This window comes from Microcaecilia unicolor, chromosome 3 (assembly GCF_901765095.1).
Source record: "Microcaecilia unicolor chromosome 3, aMicUni1.1, whole genome shotgun sequence".
Taxonomy (NCBI): Eukaryota; Metazoa; Chordata; class Amphibia; order Gymnophiona; family Siphonopidae; genus Microcaecilia; species Microcaecilia unicolor.
Window position 1 is genome coordinate 445256759 of NC_044033.1, and position 27282 is coordinate 445284040.

Consider the following 27282-nt stretch of genomic DNA (forward strand, 5'->3'; position numbering starts at 1 on the left):
TGTTGTAGCACATATGGCCTGGAACCTGCAGTAGATGAGCTGCAGATAAGATGGGTGAACCAGAATGAACACTTTATAAGTCATTAATAATCATCCAACAAGGTAGAAGTTATTGTATACTACTTCACCTGCTAACTGCTTTGAGCACTTAGTAAAAGGGCCCTAAGACAATTTATTGACCTATTTAACATTACAGTAGCTAGTGATTCATATTCAAATAGCTGTTCAGCAGGATAGGCAACCAAACAATTGTTTCTACTTACCTTCATTTGGATTTTCACTCAATATCGGTGTCAAGGTGGACTGAATAGTTGGGTAAGAGTTTACATTTTCACTTAATAGCTGGTCATCATGGATTGATCATATTCAGTATACTTCCTCTGCTTTATTCAGATACGTGAAAAGTCAGCTGGTTGCTCAACTAATTGTTACAACGTACAAGGGCCTTCCATGTGATGGTGCCAGACCTGTTTAACAGGATCCCTGTAACATTGCAGGCAGAGAACCTCAAATCTCATTTAAGCGTCTTCTGAAAGCTTATTTCTTAAGATATCATTTCCGACTGTATGTTTAGGGGATTGAACATTTTTATTAGTGAATGCTTTTATTACTGTGGTATCTTTTAAGAGTGAATGGTCTGAGTTGAATGAACTTTCCTATTTTATTGTAGTTCTTTTCTCTTGTTTATTTTAATAATAAATGTATTGTAAACTGCTGTGATATTAGAATAATGTAGAGTGGTATATTAAATGTAATAAACTATAATTACTATGTGGTTTCACCATGGAGTAACAGAGACATAATGTTCCTTGTTTTATTTTCTATTAATTTCCTTATAATTACTTACAATATGTTTGCTTTTTATTTATTTATTTTTTAGCCACTGCCACACATTGAGCATGAAATTTCAATGTACTTTATATGATGAATATCAATCAGATAGATTTGAATGCAGTGGAGATGGTGCATGCAAAATTATCTCATGCATATTCATTGTGGCTATCCTGAAAATCTAACTGGCTAGGTGTGTCCCACGGACCAGAACAGGAGCCTATTTTAAAGTAGAAATACTAGGGAGGTGTTTTACTAAGCTGTTTTAAGTGGTCAGCATGGGTTTAATCACATGCATTAACACGGACTTGTGCTAACATCTACTGTACATTAAAACCGGTAGTGTTGTAAAAACCCCATGCTAGCTACCTAACATGATTAGGGGCGGGATCTGGGTGTGACATGGGAGGGTCAGAGCAGTGGCCAGTTATGATAGCTAGTGCATGTGTTGGTACTGTGTTCTAGTCACTTTTTATACATTTGCTGGGATACCTTGCAGTATCATCTGTGTCAACATGAATGACCAATGTCAGGTAATAATCACTAAACTGGATGAATCTTGGCCATCTCTTTCTAATCTCTTAGATCTTGGCACCCAGTAGACAGAACAACCCCTAGGTAACCGCTCTTAGGATGTTCCTCCATATCCCTGAGAAGAGAGTCACCAACCACCAATACTATTCATTTCCTAAGCACAGTGGGTGAAGATCCTGTAACTTTGGGGTTCAGAAGTTTTGGTTCCTCCAAATCCTGCATGGTTTCACTTCTTTCACTTCCAGAGCTACATGCCAATTCCTCAGCTGAAATTTAGGAGAAGTTGAGATTAGAAATTAAGTTAAGATGTACCTGGCTGCGGCCAAAATAAATTCCAAATTATTTTATTTGCTGCTATTTTAATTTAATTTAATTAAAGTTCAGTTCTTCAAATTTTTATTGAGTATTAGAAAACATATAACAAAGAAAAACAAAACAACAACAACATAGGCACCTGCAGCGTATCACCAGAAGGTAATTTGGTGATATTAGTAAATATTAGAAAATACTACTCAAGAGATTTCCAATAGAAGTGGGCCTTTTCATCTGCAGCTAGCTCAAATTTTGCATTTGTACACTATTGCACCAAAAATTGAAGTCCAATCCTGTATTATCCTTTCGATGAATTAAGATGACCTTTAACGCAGCAGATCTCAATCTAGTGAGTAGCCATAGTAAGGGAAGTGTGAAAACACTTCAATCCCCGTATAACTATGTGATATGTTAATTCCTTCTGCATCTTAAAGATGGAAAACGGGTGATCCCAGGCCCTCTAACAGAACTACTTCAAACTGGGGTAAAGAGTATCCAGAGCAGAGCTGCAAGACCAACAAAGCCTATTGCTATCAGTGACATTTTTAGCCACTTTAATTGGACTCCAGATAGCACTGTGGTAATAGAAAACATGGACTGGGCAAATGAGGAGGACAGGAAGCGTCCCTTAAGTTTACTCTACTAATTCTTCCATTGGCCTGGTGAAAGTTTGCCACCCAGTTCAGTTCCCCATACTCATAGTGTGACCACTAATTTGATATACTTTTCTTCCCTAATTTGATTATTTCTATCCCATTTAACCAAAAGACTTCAAAACAGATTGCAGTGGAGCTAAGTAGCCTTATACAATAAAACCGATAATATAACAGTTCAAATTCGAACATAAATTACAGATGTGAAGCCTCATTTTACATAAAACACAGAGATCAGAATTCAGACAACCAGGTGGGAATGTGTTCAGTTCCAGGAGTGCACATATGCTCACCCACATTTAGAGCAGGAGGAGTGGCCTAGTGGTTAGGGTGGTGGACCTTGGTCCTGAGGAACTGAGTTCAATTCCCACTTCAGGCACAGGCAGCTCCTTGTGACTCTGGGCAAGTCACTTAACCCTCCATTGCCCCATGTAAGCCACATTGAGCCTGCCATGAGTGGGAAAGTGTGGGGTACAAATGTAACAAAAATAAGATAAATTCTAGAAATATACCCATGGATAAAATGAGCAGTACAAACCCAGGAGCTTCCATATGGAAGTAGTGATTTTATAGCTTCCATGTGTAGGTGGCGCTGCTTCCTTTTTGTAAACTTGCACATGTAAACAACGCGGGCACTCGGCACATACTTCCTGTGTCAAACATTAATACTTTCGACAGAATTTGGAATTTATTTTGGCCGCAGCCAGGTACATCTTAACTTTATTTCTAATCTTAACACACAAATATTCTATTACTTGACACCATAACTGTTAACATTTCGTATGCATGGGTACACAGCTTCTTTTCATCCCACAGGTTGAGCCGTTGAAGCACCCTGTTTCCTCGCTGGGCTGCCTATCGTAGCACCAATTGTCTCTCCGGTGTATCCCATTGAAGGATGCACCTACGATTGTCTCTCCAGTATATCCCGTTGAAGGATGCACCTACGATTGTCTCTCCAGTGTATCCCGTTGAAGGATGCACCTACGATCTTTCCAATCTGATGATTTGGGCCTCCCGGCCTTCAAAGCCAGGAGACAAGCTGTGAATCAGCTACAATGCAGGCATATGATTATTTGCTTACATTTCAACTTTACAATCAACTGTTTTCAAATAACGAATTTCCACATAACATCATTTTTTTCTCTGTTAATCTGCTATGTACTCGTCGCTGTTACTGTATAACTGCTGTACCCTGATGCCTAATTGCGACAGCCGTTGCTTGGTACTTGGGTGGGTGGGTTAGGTCAGCGCTGCTTCTCCCGTGCTTGCTGACTCAAAAGGACTCTCTGTTCCTTTACCTGTGCCTTTTGTGTCCGTCGCTCCTCCCCCCTCCCCCTCCCTCTGTCCCTTTCATTCCTTAACTCTTTCCCTACCTCCTTCCCTGTCACTACTCTTTGTTCCTAGTCCTTTCTCAATCCCTCGTCCCTCCCCCCTCCCCCTTGACTGGGTCTGCCTCTTTCTTACCATCGATTAAGTAGTGAAGCCACAATTTAATTTGATTTCATTTTGGGGGCAGAAATAAACAATGGATAGGATCACCATACGTCCTCTTTAAGAGGACATGTCCTCCTTTTGGACTGCTTCACATCTCCAGGTTTTTTTTTAATTTTAGGAAAATATCCTCTTTTTTCTTTTATGTGCCTATGACCAACACACCTACCGAGAGGGAAACCATCTCTGGCCTATTAGTCTGGACACATGATAGTGCTAAACAGAGAGAAAGGCATTGATGGTCTTCTCTGGTTTCCCTGCTGGTTGAATCTGTCAATGGAATTTTTGTTTGTGCAGCACAATTTTAAGCATATCCCATACAAAGACTTTCACAGTCATAGTTGTTGAGGGATATTCGCTCTTCTGAAAAGCATACTTGGGCTCAGACACAGTCAAACTCAAATCCCGACGTTTTAGAAAAGTAGATTATTGTCTACCAGTGTACTGCATGTCAGCCACTATTTGATGTATGTTCATTAGCTAAAAGATATTTACACATTTGCTATGATTAAATGTTTCTTTAGCAAAGGTACAACCATTTTTCTTTCTAGTGTCTTCTTTTTTGTCTCTGCAAATATGGTAACCCTAATAATGGGGGATCAAGGAAAATGACTCCTTGGCCAAAATGAGTACTTACAAAAAAATCTGTGCGTGGCTCTAAGCTATTGTATACAACTTAGTGGGGCTACTTGTCCTTTTCTGAAATGGGGAACATACAAGCCCTAAGCAAACCACACTTCATTATGCCCCCTTGAAATTTATGCATGATGTGGAACTACACATGAAAGTAGTGGCTTTGTAAAATCATTTGTGTATGCAATCTACACATGTAAATGCTGTTATTTACATATGCAAATGCTTCTAAAATATTGGTCATAATAGGCCAAAAAAACATAAACAAAATTATAATAAAAATTAAGGACCATGTTTACTAAGGTACACTAGCATTTTAGCACGCGCTAAACACTAGAGACACCCATATATTCCTATGAGTGTCTCTAGCGTTTAGTGCATGCTAATTTTTAGCGCATGCTAAAAACACCAGTGTGCCTATAGCACAGCTTAGTAAACAGGGCCCTAACATTGATACAAATCCAAATAGTTTTCAAAAAATCAATTTAAACCTCAATGGGTTCATTTTCGAAAGAGAAAAAATGTCCAAAATGCGACACAAATCAGCATATGGACGTTTTATTGCCAGAACGTCCAAACCGCTATTTCTGAAACAAAGGAGCATGTTAGGGGTGTATTGAGGGTAGGATTTTGGCATTCTCAAAACTTGGGCTTTTTATGCTATAATGGAACAAAGTCAAAACGCCACTCAGACACTTTTGTATTGGGCGGGATAGTATTTTGAATCATGAATAATAGTCTGTGCCCTGATCGTGGCTGGGCAGATTCAGCTTCAGTAGCTGGAGAACAAGGCCAGGGCTGGGCAGACTTTTTCAGTCTGTGCCCTGATCACGGCTGGACAGATTTGGATGGGCTAGAGTGGAGCATCAATGATAACTTCAGAAGTTAGAGAACAAGGACAGTGCCAGGCAGATTTCTATGGTCTATGTCCTGAAAATGGCAAGGACAAATCAAGATCAAGTAAACATATGTAGTATCACATCATACCTTATGCTATGAGTTTATCTTGTTGGGCAGACAGGATGCAGGGCTTGATGGACCTTCAGTCTGTCCTAGTATGGCAACACTTATATTCTTATGACTGTATAGAAAGAGGCCAACCCGTTACGGAGGGGCAGATCACAACTGAGCTGAGGGCTAGCGAAAGGTTAATGTAGAAGGGAGGTGGGTGGGGGCGAAAAGGGGGAGGGAGGGAGGGAGGGAAGGTGGAGGCTCGGGTGCAAGGAAAGGGTTAAGGGGAAGGAAAAAGGGGAGGAGGGAAAGGGGGGATATAAAGCAGAGTTGCTGACGCAGGGATTCATCATTGGCAAGAAAGAGAGGTTGGTGAGTGGAGCTGACCCAACCCACCCACCCGCTGGAGGATGTTGTCGCATCTGGAGCGGTTAGTGGCAGTGATTATCCTTGGACTCTGGCGGGTACACAGCAAGTGAGCACATAAGAGTGTTATATTATTGGTGAATAATTGACCAAATGTTAATTGCAATACGAAGTACAATGTTATGCCTGAATGTGAGCAGGTTTAATGTTAATTAAGTGGGGATATGGCTTGTCTCCTGGCTTGGACAGCCAGGAGGCCAAGAACTTATCTGGGGCGTATCTTTAAACGGGATACACCATAGTCATCAAGTGCTATAAGAAAAGCACAGAGAGGCGGTGGGTGTGCTTAGACGGCGCCACTGGAAGCGTGTTGGGCGCACTGTGAAAGTAAAGCTGTGTACCCCAGGGTTTGAATTTGACAAGTTATAAGAAGTTATTTATTACTGTAACATGTTCAGTTGCATTATGTGTAATAGAGTGTTAAAGTGCCTGGCTGCAGCCTTAATAAATTCCAAATTTAGTCGAAGAAAGTGGCTTCTGGGTATTATTGGGGTTCACGGGAATATGAGAGTGTATGCCGAATGCTCCAGTTGATGTCTTTATCTGCCATCATCTACTATGTTACTATGAAAGAGAAAAAAACATCCAAAAAGTGTCATAAAGCACCATTTGGATGTTTTTCTTCTCAAAACGTTCAAATCGGTATTTCCAAAACCTATTTTGCAGACGTTTATCTGCAGTGTGTCCAAATCACAAGGGGGTGTGTCAGGGATGTTTTGAAGTTGGATTAGGACATACCTACACTTGGACGTTTTGCATCTATAATGGAATAAAACAAAACATGCAGAACTAAAACTAAGATATTTTGGTCTTGACCTGTTTTCAGAATGAATAAGGCAAAAAACAAAATGTCCAAAGCACAAAACCTTGTTCAAATCAGTATTTTCAAAAAAAAAAAAAAAAGATAGACGTTTTTCTTTTTCAAAAATGACCTTCTTTCCTATTCGGATTTTGGATGTTTTATGCAAAATGTCCAAAGTCAGACTTAGACATCACATTGAAAATTCTCCTCTGTGTAACACTACAATCCATACTCCAAGATTCCGATATATTATCCCATTTAACCTCTGAGATTCTTGGTAAGAAAAGTCCTAATATCCTGATACAACTATCCCTATTCCTTCTAAATTATTTAAAAAAGAAAATGGTCAGTCAAATTGAATACCACTAATTACACAATCAGAAGGCAGTGGAATCCAATACTGTAACAATTCAAACTAACCTCCCACTCTATCATACATAAACAATATAAGAAGAAAAACACAAGGAGGAAAAGTCCTCAGTGAACCCTAGAACTTGATAGGTCTTAAATGGGTTTAAAATCAATCATTGGCATAAAAAACCTCCTGTGTACTCTTCTTTTTAATTTATTCAAAAACTTAATGACAATCTTAATGAAATCACCAACGAGATCAACCAAAGCCTCCAAATCATGCACTCCTGGTCGGATGCCTTCCAACTAAAACTTAATGCAAAAAAAACACAATGTCTTGTACTCACCTCACAATATAACACAAACAACTTCACCACCATAACCACACCATATTGTTCTCTTCCCATCTCACAAAATCTGAAAATCCTTGGAGTTACCATTGATAGAAACTTCACACTTGATACCCACGTGAAGAATACGATGAAAAATATGTTCTTCTCCATGTGGAAACTCAAAAGAGTAACACCTTTCTTCCCGAGATACATCTTCCGTACCCTAGTACAATCTATGGTAATAAGTCACTTGGAGGGGCATAATTGAACGAAAATGCCTATCTCCATGGGCGTTTATCTCCAAGAACGGGTCCGTGAAGGGGCGGACCGAACCGTATTTTGGGAAAAAATAGACGCCCATGTTTTATTCAACAATGTGTGAGCTGGGCGTTTTTGTTTTTCAGCGATAATGGAAAATGAAAGCGCCCAGCTCAAAAACGAATAAATCCAAGGCATTTGTTCGTGGGAGGGGCCAGGATTCGTAGTGCACTGGTCCCCCTCACATGCCAGGACATCAACCGGGCACCCTAGGGGGCACTTTTACAAAAACACCCATCTCTGTTCGGCAGATAACCACGCCCCAGTTCCGCCTTCGCCACACCTCTGACATGCCCCCATCAACTTTGTCCGCATCCGCGACGGATTGCAGTTGAAAACGTCCAAAAATCGGCTTTCGATTATACCGCTTATTCGGTTTTGTGAGATAAACGTCCATCTCCCGATTTAGGTCGGAACTTGGGCGTTTTTCTCATTCGATTATAAGCAGGTTGGACTACTGCAACGCACTATACGCTGGATGCAAAGAACAGACTATCAAAAAACTCCAAACATCCTAAAACACTGCCGCCAGACTCATATTTGGAAAAACTAAATATGAAAGTGCAAGACCCCTAAGAGAGAAACTTCACTGCATCCACTTAAGGAATGCATCACGTTCAGGATATGCACGATTGTACACAAAATCATCCATGCAGACACCCCAACCTATATGCTAAATCTCGTGGACCTGCCTCCCAGAAATGCTAAAAGAACAGCCCGCAAATTCCTCAATCTGCACTTCCCCAGCTGCAAAGGACTAAAATACAAGCTGTTACATGCCACTACATTCTCCTACATGAGCACGCAGCTGTAGAATGCATTACCTATGAATTTGAAAACAATTGACGAAATAACCAACTTTCGTAAATCTCTGAAGACATATCTCTTCAACAAGGCCTACAAAGAAAACCCATAACCCACTTAACTATTTCGCCAACCCAACCAGTTAAGACAATCTACTTTCTATACTCACCCATCTAACTCTTTTCTATACCCCCACTTAATCTTAATACATCACTAATTGTATCTGATATCCTGTAATGTTAATGCCATAACAAGACTCTGTAAGCCACATTGAGCCTGCAAATAGGTGGGAAAATGTGGGATACAAATGCAATAAAATAAAAATAAATAAAACTTGAGTCAAAATACTTTTTATCTGTACTTAGCTTTCTGAAAAGTCCTTAGAACACTGCTCCTATGTGTGATAGTGGCAAGCGTTTCACTTACTGCTTCAGGGATGTGCAGTGTAAAACATCCATGAGCCAATTTATAAAGAATAACAGAATTAATCCAAAAGATAAAAATATTTACTAGCATAACATTTATTCCTCTTACTTTGCTGATTCTGAGGGTGTTGGTAATTCTCTCACTCTCATTGATCTCACAAACACCCGGTTGACGTTTGAATTTTTATATTCTACATTACGTCAACAGGGGACCAATCATCAGTAAAACGTGAGAGGGTTTCTCCATCTATCTCTTGATTGGAGGGAAATTCAAAAATATACATGTCTTACCATTTATCTGTAAACATTACTCACAGAACACTTGTAGGAAAGATTTAGAAAAAAATTGTAAACAAATTAAAAGCGGGTCGATGTGGAGCGTCTGTTTACGCTTTCCAAAAATACTAGGACAAGGGGGCATGCGATGAAGCTGCAATGTGGTAAATTTAAAACGAATCGGAGGAAATTTTTCTTCATTCAATGCGTAGTTAAACTCTGGAATTCACTGCCGGAAAAGGTGGTTAAGGCAGTTAACTTAGCGGACTTCAAAAAAGGGTTGGACGGCTTCCTGGAGGAAAAAGCCATAGAATGTTATTGAATGAACGAGGGAATAATACAGTATTTCTAGGATGGGTGGGACAAATTGCTTGTTTGTTTGGCCACTGTTGGTGACAGGGTGCTGGGCTCGATGGACCCTTGGTCTGTCCCAGCATGGCGATGCTTATGTACTTATGTAACTTGTAATTGGTATTGCTTCCTGTTGGATTAAAATAAACATTTTAGAGTGCAAGGTTCTTTGACTTATGTCTTTTTTGGTACATATACCTTCAGAGCAGAGGAGGGAGTCAATCTGTTTCCAGAGATGGTGGATGGCAGCCTTATAAAAGAGGAACCTGCTGAGGCATTACTTATCTGTAAGATCCAAGAGCTAGGTCCAGGGCCAGTTTATCCTTTGATAAGGCTTCCTCCTCCTGGTCTTCCCTTATGCCATGTGTGGTTGTGGCAGCATAGCCTGCACATTCCAGCTATTTAAGGAGGTATTTTACTAAGCTGCGGTAATATTTTTAGCTCACGGTAGAAATCAGCTGGTGATAAATGCTGAGACACCCATTATATTTCTATGGGCATCTCGGCTTTTACTGCCTACTGATTTCTACCACAAACTAAAAATGCTACCACGGCTTAGTAAAAGACCCCTTTAGTCAGTCATGTTGTATCCTTTTGTTTCATTACCTGTGTTTCCCTCTACCAGAACCCAGATGTACAGTACAATAGCAGCTTACACACACCGATACAATAAGAGACACTATGAGACAACAGGCAGTCACTATCTCTCACACACACACAGAAGAGTAAGTCACTTAATCACTGAAGACAGCCACAGACAGATCCAATGGAAAGGTGACACACACTTGGAATTGAGAGGAATCTTGAAGGAAGGGTAGGTGGAGACAAGAATTTTGAATAAGGAGGCTATAAAGGTGATGAGGATGGCTGCGAACAAAGCATGGAAATTAAAGGTAGATGAAGACACAACTACATGATCACAGATGACAATAAGGCAAACTGAATGCACTCAGATCTCCAACAACCAGCAACACAAACATCAGGTCCAAAAGACAAGTGGGGTCACCATTTTTGGGGTCACCATTTGTGCATGGTTTATAGCAGGTGCAGATGCCAAAAGTTAGAGTTTTTACCCTTGATGGACATGGTCTTTTCAGAACATCTCATAGACATATATACCTCAGCACAGGCAATGCCACCCCACCAACATGCCTCTTTTCTAAATGTAGATAGTTTATCATGGGCAGCATATACATGGGTAGATTGTGGCCATTCTAGAATCGTGCTTTACATTGCCAGTTCCACAGATAAGTACCAGTATTTTCACATGGACATTGTGCATAAGGGCTTCTAAAATAAGGACCATACTGTCCTAGAGTGTGTGTGCAAGGGGTCAGTACTCCCGTCGGCTCATTTCTACTACTACTACTACTTAACATTTCTAGAGCGCTACTAGGGTTACGCAGTGCTGTACAGTTTAACAAAGTTGCAAGTGGCAAAATTTGACCTCAAATGTTTTTGTAATCAAGAGCTCTACCACTGAGCTAAAGAAACTGCTCCTCTAATGAAACTGGTAGGAGTTCCCTATTACTTTAGATGGCTACATATTTTCTTCTCCTTATTCTTTGGCTCTGTCACAATACATATCCTTAGGAACGACATGTCTTATTTGATCACAGGAAGTAGGAAGGAAAAATTGCAGCTCACTGGTAAGCATTTCTGTTATCCTATGGATAAGGATTATTACCATTGAATAAGCATTTTCAAACCAATTGTTATGCCTCAAACCATTTTTATTTTGTTTTAGTAAGCATTTTCTTAGTGCATGTTTTATTTATTAGTGAAATTTTAAAGCATGCTAAAAACAGAATAAAGAACTGGGAGTCACTATGCACTTAAATATCAAGTAACCTGTTCCACTTGTTTCTCTCCTTATAGGATGATAAATATTTTCATTTAAACACTATATTTGATGATATTAGGCATTCAGGACAGACTTCAGTTGCATAGCTCTCAGGCCAATGGAAATTTATACTCATTGTATTTAAACATATTCTACAGTTGTCAGATTAAACCTTTTCAAGTGAATAACCTTATTGTTCTTTTCTGGCTCGTTTGTGAGTAAAATAAATGAAACAAAACAAAACAATTTTGCTTCATATGCCCCCCCCCCCCCAAAGACTCTGGCCTTCACTTACACTTGAAAGATATGAAGTTGTTTTCCTCTTACCCCATAAATATACTGGTCCTTGCCCATCTTTGAGGTACTGGCATGCACAGACCTTCACTTTTCTCTGGCACACTGAGTTCACACTCAGTCCAGTTCTTCTCTGGGACAATGACGGTCACTTGGAGGGCAATTCTGACACATGTAAATGCAGAATAGGTGTCACTTATGTGTGCAGTCGCCCAAAACACTAATCTGTAAACTTGCATGTAAGTGGCATAGCACACATATAAGAAGAGGAGCATGGGCGGGATGTGGGAGTGTCACTCATCTATGCACACAGCTTATAGAATGCTGTCAGATGTGCATGTTAATTGACAAATCTAGGCATGCCCTCCCACATTGCCATTGACTTGGCATAAGTGGCTGCACCTTCTGTTTGAAGGGGCATTTTCAATATGATGTCTAAGTCCGACTTTAGACATTTTGCAAAAAATGTCCAAAATCTGAATAAGAAAGAAGTTAATTTTCCAAAAACAAAAACGTCTATCTTCTTTTTTTTTTTTTTCAAAAATACTGCTTCTAACAAGGTTTTGAGCTTTGGATGTTTTGTTTTTTTGGTCCATTCTCAAAAAAAAAAAAAAAGTCCAAGTGAAAAACGTAGAAAATCAAGCCATTGGGATGTAAGAGGAGCCAGGATTTTTAGTAGACTGGTCTCCCAGACATCCCAGGAGATAAATGGGGCATCCTAGTGGACTTGAAAAACATGTTGCCAGGTACACATCTCACCATTGCTCCCTTACCTTGTCTGCTGAGCCCCACAAAATCTACACTGCCCACGGCTATACACAATAGTCCTTAATGGTAAAGGGGGCACCTATATGTGGGTACAGTAGGTTTCTGGTGAGTTTTGGAGGACTCACAGTTTTCACCACAAATGTGACAGGTAGAGGGAGATAGGGACCAGAGTCCCCCACGCCATGGTGCACTGCACTGCACTGACCACTACACTACTCCAGGGACCTGCATGCTGCTCTAATAGACCTGGCTCTAACATCTGAGGCTGTCTTAGAGGCTGCTAAATCATATTTGTATATACATTTGTGGAGGATGGGATGGGGGTCAGTGACCCCTGGGGGGTTATTGAGGGGATCACCCCTGATTCCCTGCAGTGGTCATCTAGTCATTTAGGGCACCCTTTTATGCCTTATTCATTGGTTTAGCTCAAAACATCTTAGTTTTAGTCCCTGCCGGCTTTGTTTTGTTCCATTATAGTTGAAAAATGTCCAAGTTTTAGGAACTCTCAGATCCCACCTTTAACATGCCCCTGACATGCCCCCTAGTGATTTGAACGCACTTCTGATGGACTTCATAGAAAAGCATCTAAAAATTGGTTTTGAAAATACCAATTTGGACGTTTTTGTGAGAAAAACGTCCAAATGCAAATTTATGCCACTTTTTGGATGTTTTTCTCTTTTGAAAATGAGCTGTTTGCTGTACCAATACAGGTTTGCACTAGCGCCCTTTAACAGCATCAGGGCACGCTGATGTCATTATAGAATTGACCCTCCTTGTGTTGCATCAAGGCATTACAAAGAACATGCCAATTTACAGAAAATGCATGTTAATCTTTCTCTATCAACAAAAATATTCTGTACTGAGTGATTCTGAGATGCTGACAACCCTTTGCAATACCACTGCCTACTCGGGGCTTCTTTTACAAAGTCGCTCTACCGATTCTCGGTGCGGCAAATGAGAGGATGCCCATTCAATTCCTATGAGTTTCCTCTCTTTTTCTACGCAGGAATCACTAGCACGGCTTTGTAATTGAAGCCCTCAGTTTCCTAAATCTACTTCTTTATCTTAAGTATGATTATGAAAATGTATTGTAACTGCCTAGATACAGTGGTGGAAATAAGTATTTGATCCCTTGCTGATTTTGTAAGTTTGCCCACTGACAAAGACATGAGCAGCCCATAATTGAAGGGTAGGTTATTGGTAACAGTGAGAGATAGCACATCACAAATTAAATCCGGAAAATCACATTGTGGAAAGTATATGAATTTATTTGCATTCTGCAGAGGGAAATAAGTATTTGATCCCCCACCAACCAGTAAGAGATCTGGCCCCTACAGACCAGGTAGATGCTCCAAATCAACTCGTTACCTGCATGACAGACAGCTGTCGGCAATGGTCACCTGTATGAAAGACACCTGTCCACAGACTCAGTGAATCAGTCAGACTCTAACCTCTACAAAATGTCCAAGAGCAAGGAGCTGTCTAAGGATGTCAGGGACAAGATCATACACCTGCACAAGGCTGGAATGGGCTACAAAACCATCAGTAAGACGCTGGGCGAGAAGGAGACAACTGTTGGTGCCATAGTAAGAAAATGGAAGAAGTACAAAATGACTGTCAATCGACAAAGATCTGGGGCTCCACGCAAAATCTCACCTCGTGGGGTATCCTTGATCATGAGGAAGGTTAGAAATCAGCCTACAACTACAAGGGGGGAACTTGTCAATGATCTCAAGGCAGCTGGGACCACTGTCACCACGAAAACCATTGGTAACACATTACGACATAACGGATTGCAATCCTGCAGTGCCCGCAAGGTCCCCCTGCTCCGGAAGGCACATGTGATGGCCCGTCTGAAGTTTGCCAGTGAACACCTGGATGATGCCGAGAGTGATTGGGAGAAGGTGCTGTGGTCAGATGAGACAAAAATTGAGCTCTTTGGCATGAACTCAACTCGCCGTGTTTGGAGGAAGAGAAATGCTGCCTATGACCCAAAGAACACCGTCCCCACTGTCAAGCATGGAGGTGGAAATGTTATGTTTTGGGGGTGTTTCTCTGCTAAGGGCACAGGACTACTTCACCGCATCAATGGGAGAATGGATGGGGCCATGTACCGTACAATTCTGAGTGACAACCTCCTTCCCTCCGCCAGGGCCTTAAAAATGGGTCGTGGCTGGGTCTTCCAGCACGACAATGACCCAAAACATACAGCCAAGGCAACAAAGGAGTGGCTCAGGAAGAAGCACATTAGGGTCATGGAGTGGCCTAGCCAGTCACCAGACCTTAATCCCATTGAAAACTTATGGAGGGAGCTGAAGCTGCGAGTTGCCAAGCGACAGCCCAGAACTCTTAATGATTTAGAGATGATCTGCAAAGAGGAGTGGACCAAAATTCCTCCTGACATGTGTGCAAACCTCATCATCAACTACAGAAGACGTCTGACCGCTGTGCTTGCCAACAAGGGTTTTGCCACCAAGTATTAGGTCTTGTTTGCCAGAGGGATTAAATACTTATTTCCCTCTGCAGAATGCAAATAAATTCATATACTTTCCACAATGTGATTTTCCGGATTTAATTTGTGATGTGCTATCTCTCACTGTTACCAATAACCTACCCTTCAATTATGGGCTGCTCATGTCTTTGTCAGTGGGCAAACTTACAAAATCAGCAAGGGATCAAATACTTATTTCCACCACTGTATTACAAAATAAAAGACAGAAAAGCAAATTATGATAGATAAATGTATATATAAATATTGATGTATCTACAAGGTGAGGCAAAAAAAAAGTAACTCTGGAGTTTTTTGCTGTTTTCTCAGTAACCGCTTGGAATTTCAATGAGAAATTTGACATACTTAGGGTGTCTTTTACTAAGGAACATTCATGTTTTTAGTGCGCTAAAATTGCGGGCATGCTAAACATTAGAGATGCCCATAGGAATACACTGGTGTCTGTAACGTTTAGCGTGCCCACAATTTTAGCGCGTGCCAAAAACGTGAGCGCACCTTAGTAAAAGGGGGTCTTATTTAGTCGTCACAACATTTAATTATCTTAAGCTATGTTGATGTTACCATCATTTCAGCATTACTATTTAGCAATTTTTGCCCATTAAAAATTAAAACTAAAACACAGTAAAATAACGTCATTCAAACGATACAATTAACAATGTTTCAGAATCTTGCCGTCATGGTGAATGCTCAATGTGTCCACCCCCATCTTTAACATAGGCATTCAGTAACTTTGGAAAATTCTTAACAGCTTTGTCAATTGGTCCCTGTGGCAGGCTGTCTCAGATCATCTACAGTGCTTCCTTGAGTTTGGCGATTGTTTGCGGCTTTGGGTGGAGCTTATGATAGGCCTCCAACATTGCTCCCCAGACAAAATTCTATGTCACTGTGATGTCATTAACAGTAAGCTGGTACCCCTTTTTCTTTTCAAATAATTGTAGTTTTACAGTGCAAATATTTTTGAAAGCATGAAAATTGCTGGGTGGTCATGCCAAAAAGTCTGTAGATAGTAACAACAAAAATAAGATGTAAAAATTCACATTGTAATTCCAAGTGGTTGCTGACAAAACAGCAAATAATTCTAGAGGGTTACTTTTGTTTTCCTCACACTATATATCAATAAGCAGTGTACACAGGTTTAGAAATACTAACATGTGCTTATTTGTAAAAATTTCTAAATTAGATTCAATGGTCTTTATGCCAGTTCTAAAAATAGTTTTTGTTTAATTTTGCTTTTCACTTTCTTAAATTCTAGTTAATAGTAATATTGGTTGTTAAAACAAAGTAAACAGATACCTGATGGTGTAAAGGTATTACCTTCTCCTCATAGGGAGCTAACTACATGTGAAATATTGCTATCATATGCCTTTGAAGTGTGCCATGTAGGTGTGCTGCATACAAATGACAGTCATTTCCATAGAGGAGAATATGCCCTCTCTGTCAGTCATTATTTCTTAATTGGAATTTGGCACAAGGTGATGAAAAAGGCTCTAGAAAATCATATTTCAGCATGACTTTTGCATTCAAAGAACAGCATTCATTAACATACTGTATACCAGAGATAACACATTGAAACCCGGAGGTATTTTCCAGTCTTAATATAGCCCAAAATTATAATACTAGCCTGAGTTATCAGCTTTGGAGATCATTTACTTTTCCTTCTTTGCTCTTTGTCTTTATGGAAGTGTTGTCCTAACGCAGTTTAATGGAAGCTCAAGCACCAAAAGCTGAGTGAAAAGCTGAGCATTTCCTTGCCTCTTTCCTGTCCTTTCATTCCTCTCATTCTGTTACTACCCAATATAAACTCTTCTGTTTCATGTCAACCTGTTATATCAGCCTTTAAAAAATACAATATATAGCACAATATCTCTCTATAACTAAGGTTTGCTTCTAAGGAAGCTTTATGAAAAGGGTAAATACAGGCTTACATAATTACAGTTTCATGCAGCTCACTGTGAAAAAATTGTATAGAAAATGGCTAATTAAAAGATCACTATGTATATCTCTGGGTTTTTGTCCTATGCTTCAAACAAATTAAGGTTACTGAACTGCCTCTGTAGCAGAGACACTGCTACCCAGAATAAAATGGAATTAAAATATTGTCAATAAATCGTGTGAGAACAGAATGTATGAGTGTGCATTGGTAGTCTGTGCATGCAGGATAAGAACACTGACTGCCTGCTAATCTATCCCCAGATGGAGGTGGATGCAGACGAGAAGCGCCATCGCACACGCTCCAAAGGTGTTCGAGGTACGTCTCTTGCTTCACTAAATCACTCAAGGCCCTGGCTCAGGGTGACCTTCATCCTCTACAATCCTTTTGCATGCTTCATTCTGACCCTTGCTTTTACACAACCTTTTTGGCAATTTTCTGTAGTAGAGGGGTGCTTGTAATAGATGATAAATTTTTATATATTCTCCATCTCTCTGCAGTTCCTGTGGAACCAGCCATACAAGAGCTGTTCAGGTTAGTACTCTAAGTATAAAATGTATCCCCATTAGCAATTTAGAAAATTCATGCCTTTTAATGGGTATAATGCTTTTTCAAGTTCATTGGTGGTTTGCTCATGCCCTGCTGCACTGATGAAATTAATTCTCCTGAGACATGCTAATAAAAATGCATTTGGCATCACCTCTTTTTTCCCTTCAGTTATTTGATTTCTCTCTTTCTGTCTTTGTTGCCCTCCATCTCTGCAATACGTACTGCCTGCTTTTAGTATAATCTCTCAGCAGCACACTGGCACCTATATAATTAATTCTTTCCTCTTTGCAGCTGTCCTACTCCTGGCTGTGATGGCAGTGGTCACGTTAGTGGTAAATATGCAAGGCACAGAAGGTAATTACAATCAATAGGCTTATTTTTTCTTTTCATATTGTAGTGCAGAGATTTTTTTTTAACCATACCACATAACATGATCTTTTATATTCCCCAACATTAAAAAGAGAATATTAAAATAATAAAATTAAAGCAAATGCTCATTAATGTGTTAAAAAAATAATACAATTTTGGATTAGTTCTTTTGTTCCTGAGCAAAATTCTTAAGCAATAGCTATGACTGCTCAAAATAGTCATTAAGGTCTCAATTCTGCAAAATTCTTGAATCACAAAGAAAAATGTCTAGAACTCTTGGTCCCACAGTATTTATCCTCTCCAGCAAAACAGGATCCTGGTGCTAAACTAGGTTTCCCACATATACATAAAATTTTGTGTGGCATCAAATCTCACAGAATAGTTCTCTACGGAGATACATTGCTAAATCCTAAATCTATTACTATAATCTCTTACACACAAATGTCCCACTGTACATTGAACCCTCCTCATCTTAAGTCTCCGTGTTCAGGTGCTATTTTAAATAGCAAGCTTGGCAAATTAGACTTTGACTTTATTGTTAACTGGGGCATCTGTTCTTTTACATAATTTAATGCTGAAATTATAACATAAGTTTCAAACATGAAACATTCAACGATGAGGTTAAAGTCAAAGTCTAGGACAGATCAATGATAATGAGCCGTTGAGATTCAGATGGATGTGGAATACTCGTAAATACTCTTGCTTCAGCTCCTAAGCTGTGATGAGGGAGAAAAGAATTCAAGCAGGAGAAGAAATTTTAGTAATTTATTGTTAATCATAATACAGCAGGGTAAGATTACATTTATTATATATTTGACTGGAATTGATTAGAAACTGGTCTGGTAAACAGTAAATATATGTAACATTTTAATGTTTGACAATGTGGGACATGATCACTAATTCTATAAAAGTTCAGTAGTCTTTGAACATATACAGAAAACAAGACATGCTATAACATCAAAGAGAGGATAGGACGACAGACTCGTAGATATTTCCTGATTAATGGATAAAGCAAGGTCAATATGTAGGTTGACTTGATGAAAGAGATATAGCTCTTGAAACCTATTCACAATATATTGTTAGTGAAATCAAATCTAGTATTTGCAGTTTATTTGTTGAATAGCAGTTGACTAAAATGGCAACCCACATACTTGATCCATTAGCAGATGGAACATCCTAGTTTTCAATGATTGCAAGTTAGACCATACTCTTTTTTAACATTTATAAAGTGTGGCTTTTGAATAACAGAGGAATGCATTTAAAAAGAATAGTGTTTAGGAGGGTCTTGAGAGAAAAAAAGGTTCAAAGGTTTCATGAGGATAATATGTGAATCAGGTATATACCTATAAAAGCTACATCCTTTCCCTTTGAAAATTAACCAGTAAAATGTAGCTCACAAATGTATATGTGCTATCTCATATTTTAAAAATTCCTAGTTTACTTTCTAGCTTATTTTCGAAAGGGAAGGACGCCCATCTTCCGACACAAATCGGGAGATGGGCATCCTTCTCTCAGGGTCACCCAAATCGGCATAAACGAAAGCCGATTTTGGGCGTCCCCAACTGCTTCCCATCATGGGGATGACCAAAGTTCCCGGGGACGTGTTGGAGGCATAGCGAAGGCGGGACTGGGGCGTGCCTAACAGAGGGGCATCCTCAAGTGAAAATGGAAAAAAGAAGGGCGTCCCTGACGAACACTTGGCCAACTTTACTTGGTCCTTTTTTTTTATAACCAAGCCACACAAATGTGCCCTAAATGGCCAGTTGACCACCGGAGGGAATCGGGGATGACCTCCCCTTACTCCCCCAGTGGTCACTAACCACCTCCCACCCTGAAAAAAACAACTTTGAAAACTTTTGTCTTTTTTTTTAGAGTATGGGTGAAGGACCTCCTTTGCTATGCCTCCATCCCTGTGATGGTAGTTGAGGACATCCTTCACTATTTATTTAGATTTTACTCACAACTTTTCAGTAGTAGCTCAAGGTGAGTTACATTCAAGTATACTGGATATTTCTATGCCTCTGTCCCTGCAATGGCAGTTGAGGATATCCAACCTGTGGATGTTTGTGAGAAGGACATCCATGCATGGATGTTTCTGTGAGAAGAATGTCCATGCCTGCTATGCCTCTGACATCCCCTTTATTTATTTGGATTTTGGATCACAAGTAGCAGCAGTGGGATTTGAACTGGCCACCTCTGGATTGCAAGACTAGTGCTCTAACCACTAGGCTATTCCTCTCCATGCTTTTGAAATCTGGCCATTCCTGTGGGGGGGGGGGCAGTATGCAGGTCCCTGGGGGGGAGGTATGTGTGTGTCAGCGGAGGCATAAGAAGGGCGTGGACATCTTCTTTCAAACATTTTGGACGTCCTCAACTGCCCCCCCCCCCACAGGGATGGCCAAATTTCAAGGGAGTGGAATGGAGGAGTGACCTAGTGGTTAGAGCACTGGTCTTGCAATCCAGAGGTGGCTGGTTCAAATCCCACTGTTGCTACTTGTGATCCAAAATCCAAATAAATAAAGGGGGTGTCAGAGGCATAGCAGGCATGGATGTCCTTCTCACAGAAACATCCAGGCATGGATGTCCTTCTCACAAACATCCACATTTTGGACGTCCTCTCCTCAACTCCCATAGCAAAGGATGTCTTCAACTGCCGTCGCAGGGACAGAGGCATATCAAAGGACATCCTCAACTGCCGTTGCAGGGACGGAGGCATAGAAATATCCAGTGTACCTGAATGTAACTCACCTTGAGCTACTACTGAAAAAGGTGTGAGCAAAATCTAAATAAATAAATAGCGAAGGACATCCTCAACTGCCGTCGCGGAGGCATAGCGAAGGACATCCTTCACCCATACTCTAAAAAAAAAGACAAAAGTTTTTAAAGTTGTTTTTTTTCAGGGTGGGAGGTGGTTAGTGATCACTGCATGCCTTTTTCCATTCAGTTAGTGTATCAGTTAGTCCACTGCAGTGCCCCCTAGGGTGCCCGGTTGGTGTCCTGGCATGTCAGGGGGACCAGTGCACTACAAATGCTGGTTCCTCCCGTGACCAAATGACTTGGATTTGGTCATTTTTGAGATGGGTATCCTCGGTTTCCATTATCGCCGAAAACCGGGGATGACCATCTCTAAGATCGACCTAAATGTTGAGAATTGGGTGTCCCCGACCGTAGTATCAAAACAAAAGATGGACGCCCATCTTGTTTCAATAATACTCCCTGCCCTTTCACCGGAACGTCCTTAGAGATGGGCGCCCTTAGAGATGGTCATCCCCGTTCGATTATGCCCCTCTTTGAGTGCATATGAGCATATTTAATAAACAATGTACATAAATGGAAAACCCTTCTCAATTCTGTTTCCTCCATCCAGTTCAATTGAACGTATTCACACAGGGTTCCTTTTTCAAAGGGGCACTAATGTTTTTAGTGCACTATTCATATGGGCATCTCTAGAATTTAGTGTGCGCTAAAATTGCTACCGTGCCTTTGTAAAAGGACCATAGTTAGTTATACTCACATATAGTCAAGGCAATGTTTAAAAAAGCTATCTCTGTGCATAAATGTGTTTTACACACATAAATAGCTTTTGAACTTACCTCAACCCATTCAAAAACAATAAAATAACAAATTCATAAATCTGCTGCAGAATTACTGAGCATTAAAAATAAATTTGGTGTTTTAGAATCAACTTTCTTTTGGCATAACATAGTATCTACTAACCAAAATAAATATTCCAATAATAATGGCCATAAGTAATAATTTATAAATCAGATTTTTGAACGGCATACCTGGCCTTTTTGAAAATTTTGTGTAATTTGGTAGTTGGATTTAGCAAACAGTGAGCCTGATGTTGGTGTCGGGCAAAACGATGAAGACTATTATAAAGAAAAAAATTAAAGAGCATTTTCAGAAGCATGGATTAATGAGACAAAGCCAACATGGATTTAATCAAGAGAAATCTTGCCTCACCAATCTACTATATCACTCCTCTACTATATTTCTTTGAAAGAGTGAATAAACATGTGGATAAAGGTGAGTCAGTCAATGTGGAGGGGCATAATCGAACGGAAACACCTATCTCCATGGGCGTTTATCTCCGCGAACGGGTCCATGAAGGGGCGGGCCAAACTGTATTTTCAAAAAAATGGACGTTTTTGAGCTGGGCGTTTGTTTTTTTTAGCGATAATGGAAACTAAAAACGCCCAGCTCAAAAACATCCTAATCCGAGCCATTTGGTCGTGGGAGGGGCCACGATTCGTAGTACACTGGCCCCCCTGATATGCCAGGACACCAACTGGGCACCCTAGGTCAGTGCGGTGGACTTTAGAAAAAGCTCCCACATGCATAGCTCCCTTACCTAGGGTGCTGAACACCCAACCCCCTCCCCCAAAACCCACTACCCACAAATGTACAACACTACCATAGCTCTTACATGTGGGTACAGTGGGTTTTGGAGGCCTCCCATTTACCAGCACAAGTGTTACAGGTGGGGGGGATGGGCCTGGGGCCACCTGGCTGAAGTGCACTGCGGTACCCACTAAAAGTGCTCCAGGAACCTGCATACACGCAGGCCTCTAGGACTGGGTGCTGCTATATAACATTGGCACACCAGTTGACACCTGAAGACTAATCTCTCCGAAAAGGCCTTTATTGGAATAACCGCGTTTACTGACAGTTAACTGCAGATCAGAGGTTGTGCCCCACTGGCAACGAGTCTCCCTGGTACTGAGATGAGCAGTAGGTCAGAGCTGGCAGAATGCTGTACAATGCCCTCTTTCAGCCACATTCAAGGTAAGAACTAAGTTCTGTAACGTGGCTAACACAGGAAAGGGAACTAAAACTGGCTTACAAAAATGGCCACTACCGCATGGACTACAACAGGAAACACAACAGGGCACACTCTGACCCAGTAGGCAGGGGGAAAAGCACCATGGGAGAAGAGCCTACCAACTACCACATCGTGAGACTGTAACACAAGCTAATGAAATCACGGAGCCCAATACCCTACACCCACCACAATGCAATGCTGATGTGACCCTGTACTGCACCCGAGAGCCACATCTGACCCAGGGAAAGGCTGTGACAGGATAGAACACATTCTGCTGTCATGGAGGTGGGTATGGCATTTGAGGCTGGCATACAGGCTGGAAAAAGTTTTTAAAGTTGGGGTTTTTTTGGTGGGAGGGAGTTAGTGACCACTGGGGGAGTCCGGGGAGGTCATCCCCGATTCCCTCTATTGGTCATCTGGGCAGTTGGGGCACTTTTTTGGGACTTGTTCGTGAAAAAAAGGGTCCAAAAAAAGTGACCCAAAATCGCGGTCAAAACACCTTTTTTTTTCGATTATCAGCTAAAGACGCCCATCTCTCCTCGGCTGATAACCATGCCCCAGTTCCACCTCCACCACGCCTCCGACACGCCCCCGTCAAGTTTATTCATTTCCGCGATGGAGTGCAGTTGGAAACGCCCAAAATCAGCTTTGATTATACTGATTTGGGCGTCTTAGCGAGATAAACATCTATCTCCCGATTTAGGTCGCACTATAGGCGTTTTTCTCTTTCGAAAATAAGGCAGATTGTGTATCTGAATTTTCAAAAGGCATTTGACAAAGTACCTCATGAACACTCCTAAGGAAATTAAAGAGCCATGGGATAGGAGATAATATTCTCTTGTAGATTAAGAACTGGTTAAAAGATAGAAAACAGAGAGTAGGGTTAAATGGTCAGTATTCTCAAAGGAAAATGGTAGATAGTGGGGTTCTCCAGGGGTCTGTGCTGGGACCACAGTTTTTTTAATACATTTATAAATGATCTAGAGATGGGAATAACTAATGAGGTAATTAAATTTGCTGATGACACAAAGTTATATAAAGTTGCTAAATCTCAAGAGGATTGTGAGAACTTTCAAGAGCACCTTACAAGACTGGGAGACTGGGTATCCCAATGGCAAATGATGTTAACTCCCAGATTCTATAAATGGTGCTTTAAATGCATGTGCAAATTTGGACATGCACCCAATTTGCACATGCAATTTAATTGAACAAACCAATTAGCACCAAGAATTGGGCTCTAACAATTAATTATCAGTGCTAATTAAATTTATTAAATATCTACGCATGTAAATTTATGTGCCCGGATCCAAGCATGAATTGTATGTGTGCATCAAAAAGGGGCATGGCCATGGGAGTGCCATGGACAGAGCGGGGGCGGTCCTTCAATTTATACACATTATAGAATAAGGGGGATCTGTGCCTAAGTCGGACATGTGGATTTACGCCTGGAGTCAGTTGGTGTAAATGATCATGCCTAAAAGGAGTCGAGGAGCGCCATTTATAGAATAGCGCTAAGTGCTATCTTTCTCAGCACTGATCTTTCAGCGCCATTTATAGAATTTACCCTTTAATGTGAGCAAGTGCGATGTAATGCATGTGGGAAAGAGGAGCCGAAATGTAAGCTATGTGAGGCAAGGTTCCATATTAAGAATCACTGCCCAGGAAAAGGATCTAGGTGTCATCATTGATGATTCTTTAAAACCATTTTCTCAGTGTGCAGCAGCGGCTAAGAAAGCAACTAGAATGTTAGGAATTATTAGGAAAGGAATAGAAAGCAAAAATGAGAATGTTATAATTTTTCATTTCATTTCATTTATTACAATTTATATTCCGCCCTTATCCAGGGCAGGTTACAAAAAAACATGCATAATCTAGTACAAAAAAGACTTACGCACTACAATAACGTCCATTATATAGTCCATTATAATAGCCAACACTGGCAATCAATAAATGCGCTCGTATCAATCATCATAAATTCATCATACATTCAATCTGCACACTCTATGGTGCAACCACACCTTGAATAATGCATGCCATTCTGGTCACCGCATCTTTCAAAAAAGATATAGGGGAATTAGAAAAGGTACAGAGAAGGGCAACAACAATAAAGGGAATGGAATGACTTCACTAGGAGGAAAGGATAAAGCGGCTAGGGCTCTTCAGCTAGGAGAAAAGACAGTTGAGAAGACATATGATAAAGGTCTATATAATAGTGAAGATCACTTATTTATTATTATTATTATTATTAGCATTTGTATAGGGCTACCAGATGCACACAGCGCTGAACACCTGACACAGAGAGAGACTACCTGCTCAATAGAGCTTACAATCTAAAATAACACAGACAGACAAGACAATTAAGGGCGAGGGAAGTACTGGGTGAGAAGGAACAAGGGGGGGGGGAGGCAAATGAGTAGTGGCTAGGAGCCAAAAGCAGTAGTGAAAAAGTGGGTTTTCAGCATAGATTTGAAAACAGGTAGAGATGGACTAGAGGACATGCAATGAAGCTACTAAGTAGTACATTTAAAACAAACTGGAGAAAATATTTATTCACTCAACATGTAATTAAACTCTGGATTTCCTTGCTAGAGAATATGGTAAAAGCAGGGTTTAAAAAAGGTTTAGATAATTACTATGGGGTCCATTTACTAAGCCGCGGTAAAAAGTGGCCTGCGGTAGTGTACACACATGTATTGGGTGCGCGCTGGGCCAGTTTTTACTGGAGCTACAAAAAATGAGGTTTTTTCATGGGATGGGAAAAGGGCTTGCAGTTAAAATAAAACCAGCACATGCCCAAAACCAGCCTGAGCCCTTAATGCCACCCATTGATCTGGCAGTAAAGGCTCACACGCAACACACGTGGTGATCAGTCAGTGCACACCAAGTGCCAATTACCACCGGAACCAGCACATGTAGGAGGAAATAAATAGATAATTCATCCACGCGTTATGGGCATGCACCAAATCTGAAATTACTGCGAAGAAGGTGTGTTGGCCTGGCGGTAGTCTCATTTGGGTGCATGCTGCATGCGTGTAAAGCCTACCGTGGCTTAGTAAAAGGGCCCCTATATGAAAAGTCCATAATCCATTATTAAGATGGACGTGGGAAAATCCACTGCCTATTTCTAGGATACCACACTTAAAAGTAGTCTAAATATTCAAGCAGGGGTACCCAGCACTATATATGTTTCAACAATTGTTCAAATAGGGAAGCATTGTGTTATTTTGTACAACGTTGCACAAAAGAACATAATCCTTCTCCATTTGAACAATTGTTGAAACCTTTATAGCGCTGGGATATTATAGCATATTTCTAGGATAAGCAGCATAAAATCTGTTTTACTGTTCTGGGATCTTGCCAGGTACTTGTGACCTGGATTGGCCACTGTTGGAAACAGAATGCTGGGCTCGATGGACCTTTGTTCTGTCCCAATATGGCAATGCTTATGTTCTTATGCTAGAAGGCACAAATATCTTCTGTACCAATTTGTGAACAAATATGGAGTTTACTTGCCATTGACCATTTGTGATACAACATGAAAAAACATCTGCTAATATTTACTGCTTAAAATACACAACATACTAAAGAAAGAAAAAGCCAAGACTATGGGGATTATGGAATTTTTGACACCATAATCTCACAATAAGATATTTAAGAAGAAATTTCTTAGCATCTGGGAAAATTCATAGAAACTGAGAAATGTATTTATTTGAACAATATGATACCACCTTCCCAAACTCATATTGTTCAAGGCAGTTTCAAATTCAAGTAATCCAAGCAAAAACAATGTGTTTTACTACATAAAAGACAGCAAAATAGAATGAATGAACTTCAAATATCCAAGAGCAAGCGACACAATGGCAAATCTCAGCACTTAATGCATCATATTTGGAAAAAGAAGGTTTTTATCTGTTCCTAAAATTTAAGTTTTTATTCTTCAAAACTTTAAAAGTCAGATGATTCTAGAGCTCAGGCAGTACAACAAAAAATGTTCCACCTTCCAGATTGCTTTGAGAGTTATAACTATGAAAAGATCATCCTAACTCTAAAAATACCAGTGCAACTGAACCGATAAAGGGTTCTACTTGTGCATTTACTACTTCTGTTCATCACTCTGGCAGCAAGATATTGCAATTGCTGTATACTCTCCCTCTCCACCAAACCTTTTCTGCATGGCATCTCTCTCTCTCTCTCTCTTTCTCTCTCTCTCTCTCTCTCGGTCGTGTAGGCGCGGGTTTTGGGCATGTGCAGAATCATTTTTCAGTGCACTTTTTAAAAAGCCCTCTTTTTTTCACGAAAATGGACCAGAAGTAATCACTCACAAACAAACTTCCTGCTCGCTTTGGGCTTTACGATTGAAGTCATCGCTTTCCTGGATTGGACTATAATAGGCAGTCTTTGCTCCAGTGGTAGAAGTTAATTGACGATTTTTTTTACATATTTATGTGGTGCACCCAGACTTTCATTACTTTAAGTATGGTTAAACTCTTCCAGTTTTTTGAAATATATTATTATGGATAGGGGATTTTTCTATTAAATAGATCCCTCCGTTTTTTTTCCCACACTATTTTTTCTCCATTGGTGAGTTTTTTACACTGGGGTTGGTTTTTGAGGTTGGTAAGAAACCTATGAAGATGAATCCGTTAAGGGGTAGACCATCTCTGTAGGCACCCTGGATTCTTAGGTTTCATTTATTTAAATT

The 27282-nt window shown here is 40.4% G+C and overlaps 1 protein-coding gene across 1 annotated transcript in view; it reads left to right on the plus strand.

Moving 5' to 3' along the window:
* The first annotated feature begins 17100 nt into the window (after nt 1–17100).
* The window catches only part of MYT1L (myelin transcription factor 1 like), a 901397-nt gene continuing 891215 nt past the window's right edge, over nt 17101–27282 (plus strand). The window contains 3 exon segments of the mRNA XM_030198923.1: nt 17101–17155; nt 17338–17371; nt 17678–17740. Coding sequence (XP_030054783.1) covers nt 17101–17155; nt 17338–17371; nt 17678–17740 — 152 coding nt within the window.